General features: G+C 34.9%; 1 protein-coding gene across 1 annotated transcript; it reads left to right on the plus strand.

Moving 5' to 3' along the window:
* Positions 1 to 15,191: 15,191 nt before the first annotated feature.
* Positions 15,192 to 19,807, plus strand: LOC111048500. Its single transcript, XM_039424966.1, has 3 exons — positions 15,192 to 15,503; positions 18,696 to 18,782; positions 19,646 to 19,807. Exons 1-3 carry the CDS (start codon positions 15,402 to 15,404, stop codon positions 19,670 to 19,672), a joined length of 216 nt encoding a protein of 71 aa, XP_039280900.1. The 5' UTR covers positions 15,192 to 15,401; the 3' UTR covers positions 19,673 to 19,807.
* Positions 19,808 to 19,936: the final 129 nt, after the last annotated feature.

Raw genomic sequence — 19,936 nt, forward strand, 5'->3', positions numbered from 1 at the left:
ATCCTGATTACTTCTGATTTGTCGAATAAGATCACTTTTCAAATTAGCCATCACAGTTACAGTTTGAAGACGGGCTTTTCTGACTGATTCTCTCAAAACGTGCAGCTCCTTTTGGGCATTGGCGATTCGCCTTCTTGATTCGCAGATGCGCTTCCTTGATCTCGATATGCCATTGCAAATTTTCATTCGCTTTTTCCAAGCTTTATCACAGTCAGCATCTTCAGAAATCGGCAGAGCGTCATCTCCTTCTAATAGAGTGTCATCGTCTTCATCATTCTCTAGCTCATCGTCGCTTTGCCTCACCTTAGCTGCTAAGCTTGCCGAATACTCTGGATTTGCCATCAGGTATATGATTCCAGCTATCATTGCAACAGCTATCCAGAAGGACCAGAAAATCATTCTGCCAAATTATCAAGTCTTAGGAAAAAATAAAGCTGAAAACATCCATAATTTAGAATCACAATTTCAATTTTGAATAACACATCCCACAATTTTTCTTAGAACTACATTTCAAAATATTATGATTCTAAAAACAGCTGTAAACATTGAGAAAGCTTTTTGAGTTTCAAATTAAAAAAAAAAAATGTTATGATTTATTCATGTTCAGATCCGTATAAATTTATACGTTTAAACAATAATAAAATGATCGTATACTTAACATCGATGGAATAATAAAATTCAAGTCGCAATGCTGTACTACGGATTTTTGTAAATGTTCATAACCTGAAAGAATTTTTAAGATTTCTATCGACAAGAGTGATCTCCATGCTGGCGACTACTCCCAAATCAAAAACACAGATGCTTTCTTCAATTTCAGTACAATAAAATAAAAATATTGTCATACATCTGATGAAGAAGTTTCCATGGAGCAGACCCTGAAAATGAGACTATAATATTATAATAGTCCAGTCAACAAAGATTAAAGACATTGATGCGCAACAAATTAGGGGAAAGCTGAATTTTTGAAAGGTGCTAGTATACATAGAACATAGCCTAGAGAGTCCCCATCGTTACAACCTTTTGCCTCTTCTCCAGGAGCCCCGTATATCTATTGTTCAGGAAGATAATCTCATATAAAGTCAGAAAATTAGGAAATATTCACCTTATAATTTTATATTCTGTCTAGTAAAAGTTGACGCTTCTGTTGTTTGAGAAAAATTCCACGTATAAGAGTTGAATCTCGTTTTAAGACATTCAAAATGATGTTGGCCCTATCATAAGTCAAACTTTTTTGGTGTCCTATAATCTTAATTTTCCAGTTAATCTGTACAATATGAATATTTTTTTCGCGCTAGATGCCCATTTGAGTAAACCACCAACAGGTCTTTTTCGGGAAAACTATTATTATACGAGCTTTATTCTGTTCTCAATTCCCAGTAGCTCGAAAACCCTTGGTGATAGAGAATTGAATTTGGTCTCAAATGGTGAATCAGGAATTCTTCTTTAACCTGCATTCAATTGAATTGGAAATTAATAGTTTTGAAATTATTTAGGTAAGTTTGAAGAAACCAAAGATTTCAAGAAATGTATCCTCTCTCCAGAGTTTATGTCTTCCAATCAAACGGAGTGGATGAAGACAGATTTGAGATTACAGGGCTTATAGAGGATAAAATTCCCTTCAATTCTATACCGATTACCTGTCTTCATCCACTCCGTTTTCAATTGGAAAATGGCTTGAACTTTGCAGAGAGGATAAATGTCTTGAAATCTCCGGCTTCTTTTAACTCACCTAACTAATTTCAAAACTATTTATCTTCAATTTAATGCAAATGAAAGGAAATGTCATGATATACAATTTGAAACCAAATTCTATTCTCTATCACCAGCAAGGACTTCGGAATTGGATGGAATTGAGAACAGAAAAAAAAACTTTTAATAATAGTTTTCCCGGAAAGCACCTGTTGGTGATAGTATTACTCAAATGGACATCTAGCGTGAAAAAACATGTATTGTGCAGATTAACTGGACAATTAACATTATAGGACATCAAAAATGACTTATGACTTATCAAAAAGTACTCGCTTGACTTAAAATAAATCATTCTAAAGGTCGTAACTTCTAAAACGGAAGCGTAAACTTTTATAAGACAAAATGAATATGAAATCCTGAGGTGAAAATTTTCTGATTTTCTGGCTTTATATGAGAATAACTTCGTCAACAATATATATATATATTATATATATATATATTATATATATATATATATATATATATATATATATATATATATATATCAGGATTTCATATTCATTTTGTCTTATAAATGTTACGCTTCCGTTTTAGAAGAAAATGTTACATATAGAAGTTATTGCTCGTTTACGACCTTTAGAATGATTTATTTTAAGTCAAGCGAGTATATATATATATATAATATATATATATATATATATATATATATATATATTCGATGAAATGTTATATGACATTAATATTGTAGATCTATTCATCCTTGGAAGAATTAAATCAAAGTCAGATCGATATCTTGATTTGGAGCTGAGATATACTTGTTTTAAGTAAACCATTGTAGTTTCGAACTTCACCCCCCCAGGAGGGAGTGTCCTGATGAAGGGGGAGCGAGCGATGTAACGATGGTGACTCTCTGGTTCCTGGCTATGTACTATGTACATACTAACACCCTGCAAAAATCCAGCTTTTCCCTAATTTGTTGCGCAAAATCCTGTTTTTTTTTTGTCTTCATTGACTGGGATTTAATAATAATAATAATAAATCATTTTATTTGTTTCGACAAACGCCATACAAATGAGTTGAGTTGATACGCCTACATAATACATAACAATAGATAAAATATGTTTAAAAATCAAATACAGACAATCATCACAGTATTACATGCAAATTTCAATAAAAAAGTAACAATAGAAAACAGTAAAATGAGCAAAAATGACTAATTATAAGAAATATCACAAATAACAATAGCAATCACTTTTAGACAGGCAAAGTAGAGCTACTCTGCATTTCTCCTAGACAGAGCTTTCAAGATATATTCATATACGTTTACAGTTTTTTCATTATAAAAATTAAGTCAAGTTTTTCCAATCTAAATCTGAAATAGTAAAAGAATAAATTATGAATTGAAGCCTGAATTCTTTTGTTTAACTTTGCCATTCACTGTACCACTCTTCCAATAATTGAGGAATACTCTGACTCTATTGTCTGCCTGTTTGCCCTTGTTGACAAAATGCCAGACCCAATCGGGTACGGTTCTAATATTCAGGATTAACGGCTTATTAACGGGTTGGCATACAAAACATGTACAGCATAATTGGTGGGCTTTAATATTCAACCCCAATGTATACTCGTAAAAGCAGCATTTTGTCAATACCATAGCATAGACAATAGACTTCTAGCTTTACTGTCATCGCTTCACTGATTTACTGGCAAAATCACACACGAAAAGTATGATTGATCGTATTCTATCAGCAGGTTTGCGGGTGTCGCTGATCGCTTTATTACGTCAGAGTCAACGACCTGCCAAAAGACACAACACGAATAATGTCTGCAGAACAACGGAGCTATAACAAACAGCAAAGGCAAATCTAGTAGTTACTCCATTGAGGCAAAGGGGGCTTCACTGAGTTCTTCACCAACCAACAGAATCACAATACTCGCGACAAATCGAGCGTAACAGGGTCGCCACACCCATTCATAACCGAGCAATAGTTACGATGATGATTATTATTACTATAATTGGCGGCAGCTAGAAGCCACTCCATCCATCACTCCAAATATCCTACTACAATACGACAGTAGGTCTCAACTTTGAACAGGTGTTCGATAATGAATGAGCAAGTTTGTTTTCAAGTAAACTACTCTTGCAACTAAAGTATGAGAAATAACTTTGATATCTTGTCACCTAGACAATTTTTTTAAATAGGATAGAAAAGCAATATACTCTAAAAGAAAGGCAATAGGTTAATAGGAGATCCTTTTTTCTCGAGCAGAAAGGTCCACATTCACATTAATATATTGTCGAGAAAAATATTCATAAAAACATGATTTATTATTTCTCAAACAATTCACAAAAACTGCAATGTTAGATAGCCCATAATTGAAAAATATTTATGTTTTTTTTCATGGAATACTCTGGATCCAAAATCCAGTATTAAAATAATAGAGAAGTAATCTTGATGTTGCAATATGGATTCATCATTTCATAGCAGAATACAGTAGCCTACCGTACTCCGTTTAGCTACTTGCGCCTGCCACTTGTTCTGTTCGGTCAGACATTCTGTTCGAAGTTGCTCGGAAGGCTACAGCTCTTTCAATTCCATGTATGCTATCATTCCTGTATGAAAATAATGAATCAAATTATCAACTAGACTGGACTAAGGCGAAGATACTTCTGTAAAACTTAAATTTTTGGGTCGAGCTACATTATTAGATAAGGATGGCCAAAGTAAGCTCGTACTATAGAAGTTTCCATTGTAAAGAAAAACTTGATAATAAACTACTGTTTTATATCATGCTTACCGAATACCAACTCTAAAAAACACACCTCGAGCGTTTTGCCTGATTAGGCTAGTTGTAGATGGAATACTTGATGAATTATTCTGTTTTAAATAAGGACAAAGGTCGAGTACCTTTATTTCAGTAGTTTGAAACTAAATTTGCACTGATGTATTTTCTTTATATCGATTTATTCTTGAATTTTAGTTGAGACATCGGAAATAAAGTTGGTATAGGTTCTATCGTATAGGTACCAGTTCTGAAATGAAAATGCATGAGCGACACCTATGGAGTAAAAATAATTCATTAAAGAGTAGTAATTTGGTTGATCAAGGATAAATTTATTGTTTTAACAAATCCGTTGCTTCGCTCGGCATGGTCAACTATAATACCGGTACATAAGATGCACTCCTAAGCGGGCCATTCACTATCCGATTTCTTGTCCAACATGTGGTCCAATATTCAATTTTTGATTCGAAGTCGGACCGTGAATGTTGAAGTCGGTTGTTGATGTATGGTCGATTGTTGCCGGACGAGTTGGAAGAGTCGGGTGAACTGAAGACCCGACTCCTCCAACATCCCATATAGTCAGATTTGTAGAACGGTCTTGGAGATGTTGGACAAAAGGAGCATAAGTGATGAAAGATCCGTCTAGTGGTCTTACTATACAGGTCCAACACTCTTGGAAAAAAAAGAAAAGTCGGCATCAAAAGAAATCGGATAGTGAATGGCCCGCTTTATTAGCATTAATTACTATTGCCAACACTTTTGGAACGAAAAAAATGAAACTTTTCAATAAGAAGCTCCCTTCCAGGAAGCTCATAGAGGATAACATCAGTTACAAAATAAATTAATGGTACTATATCAAAAATGTTTATCTCTGCCTTTATCGATCTGCTTCTAATATTTTCAATCGCAATCCTCAGCACCCAGCAGAGAGCAATCGAATATTTTATTTATTGATAGGTTATTAAGATTCATTAAGCAAAGCTTAGATGGAACTATTTCCTGTTGATTGCGCAGTCTTTGATTTGCAGAAACTATTTTACCGATTCCATTTGATGCCGCCGCAAGCCCTCAAGGATCTAGTTTCTAATAAACACCTCTACTACTCAGCATAGGCAAATCCATTTAAATTCTTCTCAGTGCTGTGTTATTATGAAGATTGTTGGCAACAACTTTCCAAGTTATGTCATCATACTACTAATAACGAATGAGACAAATGAACTAACATGTGTCGTAAGTCGTAATCATGATAATTATCATAAAATAGGCACATAAATAACTCTTTTCCGACGGACAAGGGCATTAGAATCAAAACGATATTGTGAAGATGAGATCCAATTTCTACACAGTCTATGATCGGTATTTTCTGCCAAAAATCTTAAATATGCTTTGATACTTCTATCTTTAATTAAGATTATAATTTATTTCATAATTAAAATTCTTGATTTATATTTCTTCTAATTATCTAATTAGCTTCTCTCATCTTAAAACTGTATCAATCAGAATTTGATACACACAGGCCTGCCAAGTCTACATCCAAATCTCTACCTGTATTCTCGTGAAAATTGTGTTTTTTTTAAATGAAATTAGTTTGAAATGAACAATATACAAGTCGTGATAGAGAAAGGTAATGTTAATAATGTGAGCCTCGAGTGAAAACACATTCGGGAGGATCAGTGAAAACAGAGCAAACTGGGAAAATTGCTTGTAGTAGGCCTAATTTCATAACATTCGTATTGCATGAATGTGTCATGACAGCTCTCAATGAAGGAGTGGTGGAAGTTCTAGAGGCGTACTCTTCTGCTTCTAAGTTGACCACTAATTTCACAAAACAAAAACTGTCGTCATGCTACTCCAAGTGGAACAGAATGAGTGTGCTTGTGGTATTTCAGCAGAAAATTCTAAAAAAATATGAAATCTTCAATGTGATATAATCTACAATGTTTGAGAATAAGGCTTACAAAGCAAACTCCAAATCTTTATATTATGAAGGCCTATATATTCGATTATTTCAACTCATTTTTATATTAATTTATCAACGTGCATCTTATATATTTGACCTATTGTAGTGGTACCTACAATATACATACGGTAATATACATAAATAGATTTTTATTTTTCCTCTAATTATTCAATTGCTTGTCATATCTTAGAACTGTTTCCATCAAAATTTGATTACACATAGGACTGACTAGTCTAATCCAAATCTCCACCTGCATTCTCGTGGAAGGCAGTATACAGTAACTGTAGTACTAACTAGTTACCAGTCAAAATTTCAATTAAATCCCGGGAGTTTTGAACCTACCCAAAGCTGTAGGTTCACTCATCTCTCTCATCATCATTACATCATCATCATCATCATCAGATTCATTTACATAGGCTTTACAAGCCTAGCTGATGTGGGCATCATCCTCAGCAAAAAAGTTCTTCGAAATAATCTCAAATCACTAGATACTGGACCTTCCAGTTCATTAATTGCGAAAATTCGCAATTCGTTGTTTCAAAAATTAACTGCATAATTTCCGCAATAGCATCGTCGCTGATAGAGAACTTATTTGTTATAAAATTTAACAAAAAACCGGTTATTTTTGCGTATTTGTAACGTAGCCTTATTTTCTTCTCGCCTGAATTTGGACTCACTTCAAATTTTTCAGATGCGAATTTTAGAAAATATTTTGCAAGTTTGTTCAAACTATAATTTAAAGATAAACTGCATTTTAGCTCAAACTGCATTTTAGCTCTCCTCACATCTCGTCACACTCACACCATTCTCGTATTTGTTTCTTTTTTTAATGTTTGCCGAATGCAGGTGCCCCAGCTAGACAAAGGCGTGCTGTCAACCTTTGATACCTATTAATGCCAATATTTGTTATCATTAATGCCAATGCCAACCCAGTCATGGATTTGGAATGCTCCAATCGAAGAGATTTAAGATCTTTCCTCCTTTCTCTTATCACTTACGCACAAATAAATTTTTAGGTCGGCATTTTCCAGCAAGAAAAATTACCATTTTATATCCAATTATTAAAAAGAGCTTCTGAAAAAATAAACGTGTCTCCATCTAACCATTTTCCTATGAAGCGGTTAGGCTCAACTCACACTTACGCGACTCAGGTCGAAAAGAGACTCGAATCCAGTCGAGAGCATGTGTCTCCAAATGGTGACACTCAGACCAGTCGATTCTAGTCTCCGCGACGTCACCATTTGGAAGAACATGCTCTCGACTAGAGTCGAGTCTCTTCTCGACTGAGTCGCGTAAGTGTGAGTTGAGCCTTAATGTTTTGGAGAATTACCCAAAGTTGCTATTGTCTACTTGATTTGAAGTAGTATTTTTTCTTTTAACCACTATTTATTATCATTTCCATTCCTGAAATTTGTTTAAAAAACGCTTATAGGCATACAGGTACTCACGTAATGTTTGAACAGAACATAGTAGGCCTACTGTTCAGCAGGCAAAGCCACGTAACTATAATATCATACAAAATACAAATATTATTGTATCATAATAATTTTCTTAAATGCCTGGAATGAAGAAACTCTTAGCTTTAATTATAGGAAGATCAGAAAAATGTAATACTTTTCAAGTAGAATGTAGATCAAGCGCATGTGTAGGCCTATCTCTATGTTATTGTTGTCACTGCAAAATATTTTCCGGCAAAAGTACCGTATCCGTAGGTAATATCAAGCATGAAGAGTAGGCTATTATTCAAATTTCTAAGTAAGTGAATAGCTTCCTACAAAAGTAAAACCACAGAATATTTCGTGAATCACTTCAACGTGTTGTATCATGTTACGCGGTGAGATAAAGCCTTGAATTAGTGAATAAGTTGGCAGATAGTCCTAGCGACATTAGGAAGTCAATATGGTGAAGATGAACTGATAGGACTGCTATCGAATTATGCTAATGCGATCATAATCTAAACACACTCATTGTTGAATTGGACTGGATTTTTTTTTACAGCCTCAGAAAAGTGTCGTTACCAGTATTTATTTATTCACTACATTATCGGCTTGGCTTCTAAGTTATATGCGTATTTAAACTAAATTATTAACAGTTAGAAATTCAGGCAGGATGCAGTCCCGTTTCAAAGAGTAGACTCAACTATAAAAAAAAATAATGAGGAAATCTTGAACCTCACTAGAGACTTGTAACCTGTAGGCCTTGAATAATACTATCAATATTTTACAGAAAATCGTTAAATTTACTGGTATCTACTAATTTTTATTGCAACAACAGATCAAATTCCATGAATGAATGACAACAGTTGAATAAAATTTCCTTGATCAAGAGCGAGCTGCGAGCTATATTCAAGTAGACTATTAATATAACGAGAATATACTTCCAATATTGTACTCAAGCATTGTATTTGCGCATCTCAGGAAAAGAAGTGGAATCAATCAATATTCTTACCAACTGGGATTAGTCCAGGCAATGAATGCTCAAAAAAAGGTACGGTATAGAGGGAAAAGTTTGGGACAAAATTTCTGAGCCCGCAGCTCTGTTCAGGATGGTAAGGGGGTGAACATATCAAAAAACCTCATCACTTCTACCCCCTGTACTAATAAGGGGGTGAAGGTGGTTCAAAAGTACCATATTTTGGTTTTTTGCGTATATCTCGAACAATATGCGGCGTCTTTCGGGAATTTTTGTCAAAATTGAAGCTCACAAATTAGCGTACAAGTTTCATCTGTAACATTTTACATATCTCTCATAGTTTTGTAGGTATGAGCTCTCGAAAATGTCACATTTTGAATAAAAACTCTTCCGGCTCAGATTTTTCATCTTTTTGGCCTTATAACTTTTCAACGATTGATTGAAAAAATCCGTGCCAATCATGAGCTCATAGAGTATCATAATCTCTTCAATTTCATTTATTATTTCATTATTTTACGTATCTCCCCACGATTGTTGCAGCCGTTACAGTGTTGAGTGTAATATATTCTGTTAAACAACAATAGATCAATTGACCGTGGAATTTGGAGGGAATGTTTGGTGCACAATATTTGACATCGCAGCTTTGTTTGGACTACTCAGAGGGTAAACATATAAAAAGTCCTCATCCCTACCCCTTGTGCTTAAGGGTGAGGGTGGTTTAAAAGTTGCGTTATTTCATTTCTGGCTTACACGCATTTATCTTTGAAACAATGCATTTCAGCGACATGACTGACTGAGCAAAAGTGAAGCTAGATAAATTTCCTACAAGTTAGAGTTTTGTGATATCTCTTTTAGTTTCAGAGATATTCACTTTTAAAAATGTAAAATCTTTGAAAAGACAGTTTTTCTTCAAACTTTTTCAACTTTCAGGGCTTATTACTCAACAAAAATGCATTGAGTACTGAACGCTGGGATATAGAGCATTCAATTCTCTTCAATTTGATGTATTTATTTCACCATTTTATGATTTCCATCAAATGTTATGACAGCTTTAAAGTTGAGTGTGAAATTCTCAAACATACACACCAATACCAATATCAAAAAATCACTTTTTTGGACTCAGGGGACCTTGAAGTGTATAGAAATTTACAAATTGGGGTACCTTATTGTTTACTTTCCTTGCCCTACCTATTACCATAGGTAAGGAAAGTATTGCTTAAAAAACTAAGGTACCCCAATTTCAAAATGTCTATACGTATCAATGTCCCCTGAGTCCAAAAAATTGGTTTTTGGATATTGGTCTGTATGTGTGTGTATGAGCGTCTGTGTGTATGTATCTCATCTCCCAATTAACGAAATGACTTGAAATTTGGAACTTAAGGTCCTTACACTATAAGGATCCGACACGAACAATTTCGATCAAATGCAATTCAAGATGGTGACTAAAATAGCGAAAATGTTGTTAAAATTAGGGGTTTTCGCGATTTTCTCGAAAACGGCTCCAACAATTTTAATCAAATTTATACCTAAAATTGTCATTGATGAGATCTATTAACAGCCACAAGTCCCATATCTGTAAAAATTTCAGGAGCTCCGCCCCATCTATTGAAAGTTTGATTTTAGATTCCAAATTATCAGGCTTCAGATACAATTTAAACGAAAAATTTCAAGTGGAAAAGATTGAGCGTAAAAATCTCTACAATTGATATTCAGTAACATTTTCACCTGAAATTGTAAATAAGCTCGAAATTCGAGAAAATGTGATTATTCAATTGCAAACTGTTGGCAACTGTTGATTCTATTGAATCATCCACTATGAAGAGATAGCAGACCTCGTGTGTCTCCAGCGTTATTGTCCTGGCACCAGCTGGTTCAGATCTTGGAATAGTAGACTTGAGATAAAAATCAATTTTGATGAATTTTAGTTTTTGATCAGCAATATCTTGCGATTGTTACCATTTAGATATATAATTCAAAATCCCTCTGGGCGTATTTTTGTGCTCTACAATCTGAAATCAGGTAGAGCGCTCTATCTCATATAGATTTCCAGGTACACCTGACAACAATGCTCCTTGTATTGAGATATTGCTGATAAAAAACAAGAATTCATCAAAATTGATTTTTTTCTTCAAATTTGACTCATTTTTGAAAAAATCATAACTCCGAACTCATTGGGGATAGAGAGTTCCGAACGATCTCATTTTATTCAGAATTTCATAATCCAAAAAAAAAAGACTAGAGCAAATTTTTCTTTCCGATTACGAGATTTGGCAGAAATAGCTGAAAACTAGAAAATGAGTCGAAAATACGAGGTTTTTGGGCCACTCTCTATCTAGCACAAGGAAATTTTGCATGAAGAAATTGGTTCTGGACTTCTCTTATTTACCCAAATAATATATTAAAAAAAATAAAACTACAATATAAATTGCATACACCAATGTATATAGTCAATGTACTGGACTATTATTCATCATAAATCAGCTGTCGAGTGGATTATAAATTGTATGCAATGACGCTTGCAATTCAATATCTCAATGTAACCATACAGAAACAATAAGTTGCTCTATGGCGTAATAACTTACGCTATTGTTTCTCTATGATGTAACCTAGTAAAAAAACAGTTGTTGTGTGCACTATTAATTGCATGCAGTGAGGCATGCAATTCATAACTTAAAGTATCATAGTATTTTCTCCCGACTTTTCTCTGCTTTCAACTCGGTAAGCTTTTGATGATAGCTGCATAGCTGTTAACATCAAATTATTAGCATTGTCGATACCTGCTCTACCCGAACAGCCATTAGTCGTTTATACAACGATATCTCGCCGACACGACAGGACATGACAGAATTTACTCTGATGGACAGTATCAGAGGAGACTGTGGTTTATAACTGCGCAAGGTCTACTGTTCACAGAACTACTAGTCTAATAGATTTCAAGAAGAGGAACGAAAGTTAATTCCTACCTACCATATTGAATTTCCTTTCATTTTCTACAGGAATATGAAGAAGTAGAAGCAAAAGCAGAGAAGAAGAGAAAAGAAAATAGACTAGGAGAAAAAGAAAAAAAGGTAATAGAAGAGAAGAGAAGAAAAAATAAGGGAAGAGAAGATAAGAGAGAAAAAGAGGAGAGAAGTGGCACTTCTACTACACCGTACCATAGAGAAATGCGTTATTGTTTCTCTATGACCGTACTTTCTACCGTTTGCGACAAACTAGAGTAGTTTCCGGTCGTTTGGGAAACCTGTCACTTTCGGTTGTTTGGGACTCTCAACACTTTCGGCTCAATGAGACAAACCACGTTTTCTGTCGATTGGGAAAATTCTTTAAAGTTTCCGGTCATTTGGTATTCGGCTGAATGAGAAAGTTCCAGTTTCAATATTTCATTAATTCTGTCAAATGGGAAAAAGTAGTTTTCGGTTGTGTGGGAAAATATAGCGTTTCGGTCGTTTGGGGCTCTGTCAATTGGAATGCCACCAGCAAGAACACCTTGTATAAATGTTATTAATTATCCTAATAGCTTTCATCCTGTAGAAGAAAACCACCGGTATAAGGATAATTTTTAAGATTAATACAAGGTGTTCTGCTTGCAGAACTTACGGTATTTAAAAAAGAGAATTGTGACGGCTCCTGCTATTTATACATTAGATATTTATGAAGATGTATGAAGAGAACCAGGTGAGTCATCCCCATAATACAGGATTGATTACAGGATATTCAGATCCCATATACAGGATTTGTTTACCCACCTCATAGACTTTGTCTGCTGGAGAGTTGTGGCCCGTTTTATATGGAAATGGAAATATTCAATTAAATTCCATCTCAGATAAGAGAAATTGAGGGCTTGAAGGACTTAAAAAAACACTCAGGGAATTTCTTGTATTGTGTCCTTACAGACTAGCAGACATCCTTGTTGGTTGATGTTTGATTAAAGTATCTTATGTTCACTTGACTGTTGTGTTGAAAGATAAAGGATAATAGTAATACAGTGTTAGATTACACTCTAACATGTTATACTGCGGGAGCGTTGCTTCCTTAATAGTCCGGGCGCAAATGTCATGAATAAGGCACTCCGTGGTCATTTTTGACTAACAGCCGTGGAAGATGTTTCAATTTCTTTGTTTGGTCTAGCATAATAAGGATCGTGATGATGATAAGTCGAAATCACAGGAAAACACCTCGGAAACAAGATGGCCGCAAAATTTTCAGGGTTTTGCTATATTAGAAGCGATAATCTGATTTCAAGAGTTTGAAGTTATATTCACCTTAGTAAAAGTTGGTGGAATTGGATAAATCTTTCAGATATTGTAGTATGATTATTTTGGAGGTTCCAGATGGCTGAATTGATCCGATATCCTCGACATTATTTGAATTACAGACAATTTCTTGAAAATCAACATATTTTTGCCGCCATTTTGTTTTTTCATGATGACAAACATTTTTGAGATTGCCATCAAGGATATTCTCTTTCTACACATCATTATAGAGAGATTGATACCATTCCCAAGTCTGTACCTTCAAGGAGTCATGAGTTACACGGTTTTCTAATTGTTGGGATTGGCATTTGGTGGAAAAAGCGTGCTTTCCGCTGCAAACAGTACTTTTTACTCTTTTTCCAATGACGCTCCAGCCGTAAAATATGGACTTACAGCCTCCAACTAGATGTCATTTTGAAGCTTTGGAAATATTCCAAAACACTGTGCCAATAATACTAGTGTTTGACTACTGCGAATACATATACACGATGGAAAGTAAAATATTGTCCACGAAAAATGTATCTTTCAAGTTTTTGAAGTTGAATAAATAATGGAAAGAGTGGTCGAAATGAGGGGATTCTCTCGAACATCATTGTTTGGTTAATTCTAAACACTTTGGTGGTAAAACCAATCCAATATCTCTCACAATAACTGAATAACAAGCGATATAGAAATTTCTGTCAATAATAACCGCCATCTTGTATTTTTCAATGATCGAATATTTTTGTTGTTTCCGTCATCAATATTCTTATTCGTCTTGTTGTAACGAAAAGATTGAGACCATTTGCAAGTCTCTATCTTGAAGTTGTCATGAAAAAATCGATTCTATAGTTCTAGCTTCTTACCTCATGCTTACGGAAAAACGCACCAGAAATCATGCAAGGTTTTCTTTGCAGGGCGCTGGAGAACTCATTTGTTGACGTACAGCGCATGAAGATATATCGCTCCAAAGTTGAAAAAACGCTCTAAATTTCATAGATTTAGAATTCCTCTGTGTCTCTTGCACAAAAACTTTATAATGGAATGAAATTTGAACAAATTTAGAAAAAAAGTTTTTTTGGGCTTTTGAAGGTTATAACTAAAAAACATTCGTTTAAAGGAGAATTTTACAAAACAAACATTGTAGAGGAAGGTTTTTAAAATATTTTCGTTTAGAAAAACGGTTGATTATCTTGAACGGTTATTGAAGTAGAAGCGATATAGCAAAACCCTGAAAATTTTGGCGGCCATCTTGTTTCGGAGGTGTTTGCCTGTGATTCCGACTTATCATCATCAAGATCCTTTTTATACTAGACCTTATGAAGAAATTGAGACATCTTCCGCGGCTGTTACTCAAAAATGACCACGGAACGACATTTGCGCCCGTACTATGATGCAGTTTTATAATTATGATGAACAGTAAAGTGAATATGAATTTTCACAAGGTAAAGGGACAGGTTAGGGAGGTTGGGTTTTAGCTTTCAATTGGCTATAATATGTTGATATTATTCAAAATAATATGTCCAATCGTAGTCCTCGCAATTATAGCCGTCATATATATTGTGAGGTCCACGTTATAATGTCAGTTTTTGATTAGCAATGGTATTGGTATCATTGTCTATCATTCAACAAAGCAGATAGCGCTATCTCTTTCTTGCTTTGATCTGATTCCAGATCGTCTTTTAACAATGTAGAATTGATAATATTTTTAACAAAATATTTCATCTTATTATTATGAAATTATTGAAAAATATAACTTCTCGCTTAATGAAATATAATTGATTATTTTAAGCTAGAATGAAAAGTTCACATTAAATCACATTACTAAACCTGTATCAGCTATCGTCTATAGAAGGCATTGACAAGACAGAGGATCGGCAACGTTGTTCTCTTATCTTTCTCCACTGTCATTATAACGTGGACTCGTGGACCTTACCATAATAATGTTACAGAGTCGCATGAATTGGGAATATCTGGAACTCGATATACATAGTTACTGCAGCTAGCCGGAATTGGACATTTAACATGGATATTTTGATTTCCAAATATTTCTAATTCCGCGGTCCCTATTCAAATAACTGATTGAATGAAAACGTTAGTTGCACATGCGCATTATGGTAATAAGTTAGGATCAGATGGTATTGTGATAACATCAGCTGTTGGGTAGGGTCACAGCTGAGCTCAGAGAAAATTTAACCTTTAAAATTGGAAAATATTATATTGGAGAATAGGAGTCCATCAACCATCATTGTTTGTCTGATATACAACCTTTTCCCGATTTATTCTGACAATTTGTGTCATTGAAATACTTTTTATCTTGCAAAATGTGGTATGAAATTTTACCATGTATTGGAATAATGACAGCATGTCTTGCTCTTCCAAAATATTTAATTCCACTCAATCAGAGTCTGTGGCAAAATGGAAACGTAAGTAAGCTACTGATTTTGTAATAATCTATAGTCTCCAAAATGTAATAAAAAGCCCCAAATTTGCCTGCTAAGTGCTAAATTATGCCATTACCCCAAGATTTTTTCTAAATGTGAAAGTAGTACGGTACTAGATAATTGGAATTAGCAAAATGCTACCTACCATTAGCTAAATGGTACTAAACTGACATTGGAATCAGTAAATGCCTAGTCTCGTAACCTATTCATACAAATTATTGTTTACTGCATTAGGCTCCAAAAATACAAAAAATGTAATAGATGCGTCTTTACAATGCATGTTTTTTTGGGGCGGGACTATTTCGCTGTTATACTATTATAGATGAGGTCTTAGGCCTAATGCTGAGGTTAAAATCTGTCCATTAATTATTACTTGATATTTGTGTCAGTCTTGTTTACCTTTGAATGAATTAAAGTGAGGTCCCCGTTATAATGGCAGTGTTTGATTAACAGTGGAATTGCTATCTTTTATCATTCAACAATGGGGATAGAGCTATCTCTTTCTCGCTTTGCTCTGTTGCCAGTTCTTCTTTTAACAATGCAGATTTAATAATTAATCAACAAAATATTTCATTTTAGTTATATAAATTTATTGAAAAATTTATTGCTTAATAAAATATAATTGATTATTTTAAACGAGAATAAACAGTTGATATTACATTAATAAACCTGTATCAGCTACCGTCTATAGAAGGCATTGACGAGACAGAGGTTGGGCAACGTTGTTCTCCTATCTTCCTCCACTGCCATCATCATAACGTAAACCTGACTATAGCAACTTTAGTGTGGATGGGTGGTTTGCCAGCGCTGAGCTGGCCTCCGCTAGCCAATGAAGGCCAGTTCTGGCAAACACATTAGCGCTAGCCGACGTTGGCTTTCGTTGGGCCAATATGTTGATGCGGCATTTCTTAGTCATAACACACAGAGTGGTTGCATGTTTTACATACCTTATTGTCGGCTGAGACAAGAGACTCATGTCCTCCAGTTAACAGCCTTGAGCACCCAGGCATTCAGTGTAATGTTGAAGTGTTGGTTTACAGAAAACTCTTCCATTGGTTACATTAGTTCTTCGAAGTCACAGTCACCATGCCATCTTGAAAACTCACGTTTGAAGACATGACTTGACTTCAAGAAAAGTTTATTCTAGTACTGTAATCGTTTTTTAACAACCTATCAAACCAAAGCACTTGAAACTAATTGTTAAAGTTTCTTGGTAAGCTTATAAAAAACTTGACATTTATTATTATCAGCTCAATTTACGAAAATAAGGGCTAGACCGGATTAGGCGTTTTCAGAGTCGGCAGGACAGGAAGCTCTCTGATTGGCTGATCGGGTTGGCGCCTCAAACACCCTAATAATCTAATATGATCTCGCACTTAGTTGAAGCTTTGCAAACCTCATTAATTTGCTTATAGTTGAACATTAGACTATTCCAAATAAATACCACACTTCAAGCATGTGCTTTAATGATGATTTTGTTATTAAAGTTTAATTGAATCATCATTCTAGCCTTTTCCCATGTCATTTGGGGTCGGCTATCCGAATCAATTTGCGCCATTATTTTCTGTCTTTTGTAATTTTTAGGTTTACGCCCATCGTCTTCATATATCTATCAACTATCATATCTTTACATATCACCGGGGGGTGACCTTGGCCTCTTTTACCCTCAGCCGTGCTAATTATCGCTAAATATCATATAATTATGATAGGTCAAACTATCAAAGTGGACTCTCGCACATCTTCTTTTTTTTACTTACTTTTTTACTTCTGTTGTCTTCGCCGCAGTCTGCTGGCCGGGGAATTGTCATTAAATACTTCTCCTGTATTGGTGCAACCTTGAATGTGCCACGGATGTACCGGTATTCATTCCGAACCTTGTCCATCAGGGTCACACCTCTAGCCCACCTAAGAATTCGCATTTCTGTACAGTGCATTTTCTATTCCTCTTGCTTGCGCATCGACCAATATTCCGCACCATACAGAAGGACGGGTCGAACTGCTCTCCTGTATATATTCCCCTTGATGCGAACAGGCATTTTTGAGTCACATAGCACCCCAGTCAGTGCTCTCCACTTTTGTCACCCTGCTTGGATCCTGTTTTCCACGTCTTCTTTGGTGCTCGACTCATTAGTTATTATGGAACCATGGTACTTGAAATTGAAGACTTTATTAAGGGGAATATTATCTATTTGTGGTGGGGATACGTTTGCGTCCACACCAGAGAAATTGCAGTGCATGTATTCCGTTTTCGTTCGGATTATTCTGAGCCCTCGGCTTTCTAAACGGTTACTCCATAGGTTTAGCTCGTTTTGTATGTGTTCAGCCGATTCTGACACAATCACTATATCGTCAGCATACAGTAGTGTCCATGGAGCGGGAAGTTGTACTTCAGTGACATAATTCATGACCGCATTAAACAGAAATGGGCTCAACATTGACGCCTGTTGCACTCCTACATGCACATGGAATTCTTCACTCAATTCAACTGGAGTATGCACCCTTGTGACACTTTTTCTAGGTCTATAAAAATGAGGTGAAGGTTGTTTCTAGATGTTTTATACTTATGTAAGAGCAGCTTGATAGAGTGGATGGTTCCTTCCCCACTTGAGAATCCACATTGGTTTGGAGTCAACTTTATAAGCTGGGATCCTGGGATAGTCTTCTAGTCAGCACAGTTTCCCATATTTCCAAGTTGTGCAAAGTTAGCTTTGTGACTCGATAGTTTCCGCATTCGGCAGCGTCACCTTTATTTTTATAGAAAGGGATGATAGTACTATTTCTCCACATGACAGGCATTGTACGATGTTCAATGACTTTATTCAACAAGTTCGCTAACCAGGCTATCCCATTGTCACTTACTTTTTTATTATTTATATGGTCTACTAATAATCTATATGTATTCACAGTCTTCAGCTTCTATCTTATTCTATGTTCTTCATCAGCTTCATGGCTCTTCGTTTACTGTCTGTCAGTGAAGTGCATGATTAGCATTTTGTCTTAACTAGTCCGAGAGTGAGAGCGATTCCCTGTCTGTCTCGCACTCGTTACATTAAGGGCCAGTTAAGAAATTAGGCTGTACATCACTGTAAATAGATGAAGAGGATAGTACGGATACTAAATTATGGATGATTCAGGATAAAAATGGTGTATGACTTAATCTTTATTATTTTTCAGCCTTACAGAAGAGATATGTGTATCAGCTTCAATAGAAATCAATACCTGAGAGATTTGGAATTGAATGGAAACTCTTACAAAGTACAGGTCAGTAAGTCTAGCCACACATTTTGATCAATCACGATGGGATGTTAGCCTATAAGATGTTATGTCATTCGCCACATTACATTATGCTCAAAACTGAAAACAAATTGAGATGCAATATTCGCGAATGCTCACAATATTTGTCGAAAATACAGCATTGAAACGGTTTGAGATATCGATGTGCGGGTTTCGCAATTAATTTTCCTTTGAAATTCTGTATCGAAATCATGTATCACATGGCCACCTTCCCATTTGAAAAAATGAGGTTGGAGTCAAAATAAAGCTGGATTCGAAATGAAACTGGAATAGGATTCCCATGGAACCTACTACTGTAATATTATATTTGTAAAAGATATATTTAGCTATTTCTATAATAATTCTCACCAACTCATTATAATTACAAGTTGCGGATCTCAGAGATCAATACAACAGTTCGTGAGCGAGTTCTTCAACCCAGGGGGTCATTAGTCATATTAATCTTCAACTATAAATATCTATTGAATAATCTGTGCAGACTATTTTTCTTTATTTATATTTATCTTTCTCTATTGTTCTTAATTTCTTGACCATTGCCATGAAGAATATTGTCCAAGCTAGATAATTAAAAAAAAATTATGATTTAAAAAATCATATTAACTTACATTCAAAATATGTATATAATTTCCTATTTAAAATTTCCTCCAACGAAGATTAATCTCCGTTGTAGTGTGACAAAATAATTGTTTATGTTCGCCTATAAATTCGTTGCTCTTCAAATTCCTTTGTAAAATGATTTTCTTTCTACGAAGAAAAACTGACATTGAGAAAACTAGCGGATAAGCTTATCAGAGTCCAGTAGTTGATGAAGAAATGTTTATATTTTTCAGGGATTGGACTTCATTCCAGACGAATAAATGATCGAGTAATAAAGTAAATAATTTTAGTCATGTTCAGAAATCCTTCTTATTCGTAAATCATTGTAATATTTGTCGTTCATATAAATGTAAAATTATACTGTCAATGAATAAAATGAATTGATCATTTCCTAACTAGCAGTATTATTTATATTTCTTCTCAAAAATTGATTGAGCTCTTTACAAGATAGTTGTACCTGCATTCAAGTCTAAATGAGAAAAAAAAGTTCTCGAGAATCCATAGAAAAATGTTGCTCTTGTCTG

This window comes from Nilaparvata lugens, chromosome 1, assembly GCF_014356525.2.
Source record: "Nilaparvata lugens isolate BPH chromosome 1, ASM1435652v1, whole genome shotgun sequence".
NCBI classification, from domain to species: domain Eukaryota; kingdom Metazoa; phylum Arthropoda; class Insecta; order Hemiptera; family Delphacidae; genus Nilaparvata; species Nilaparvata lugens.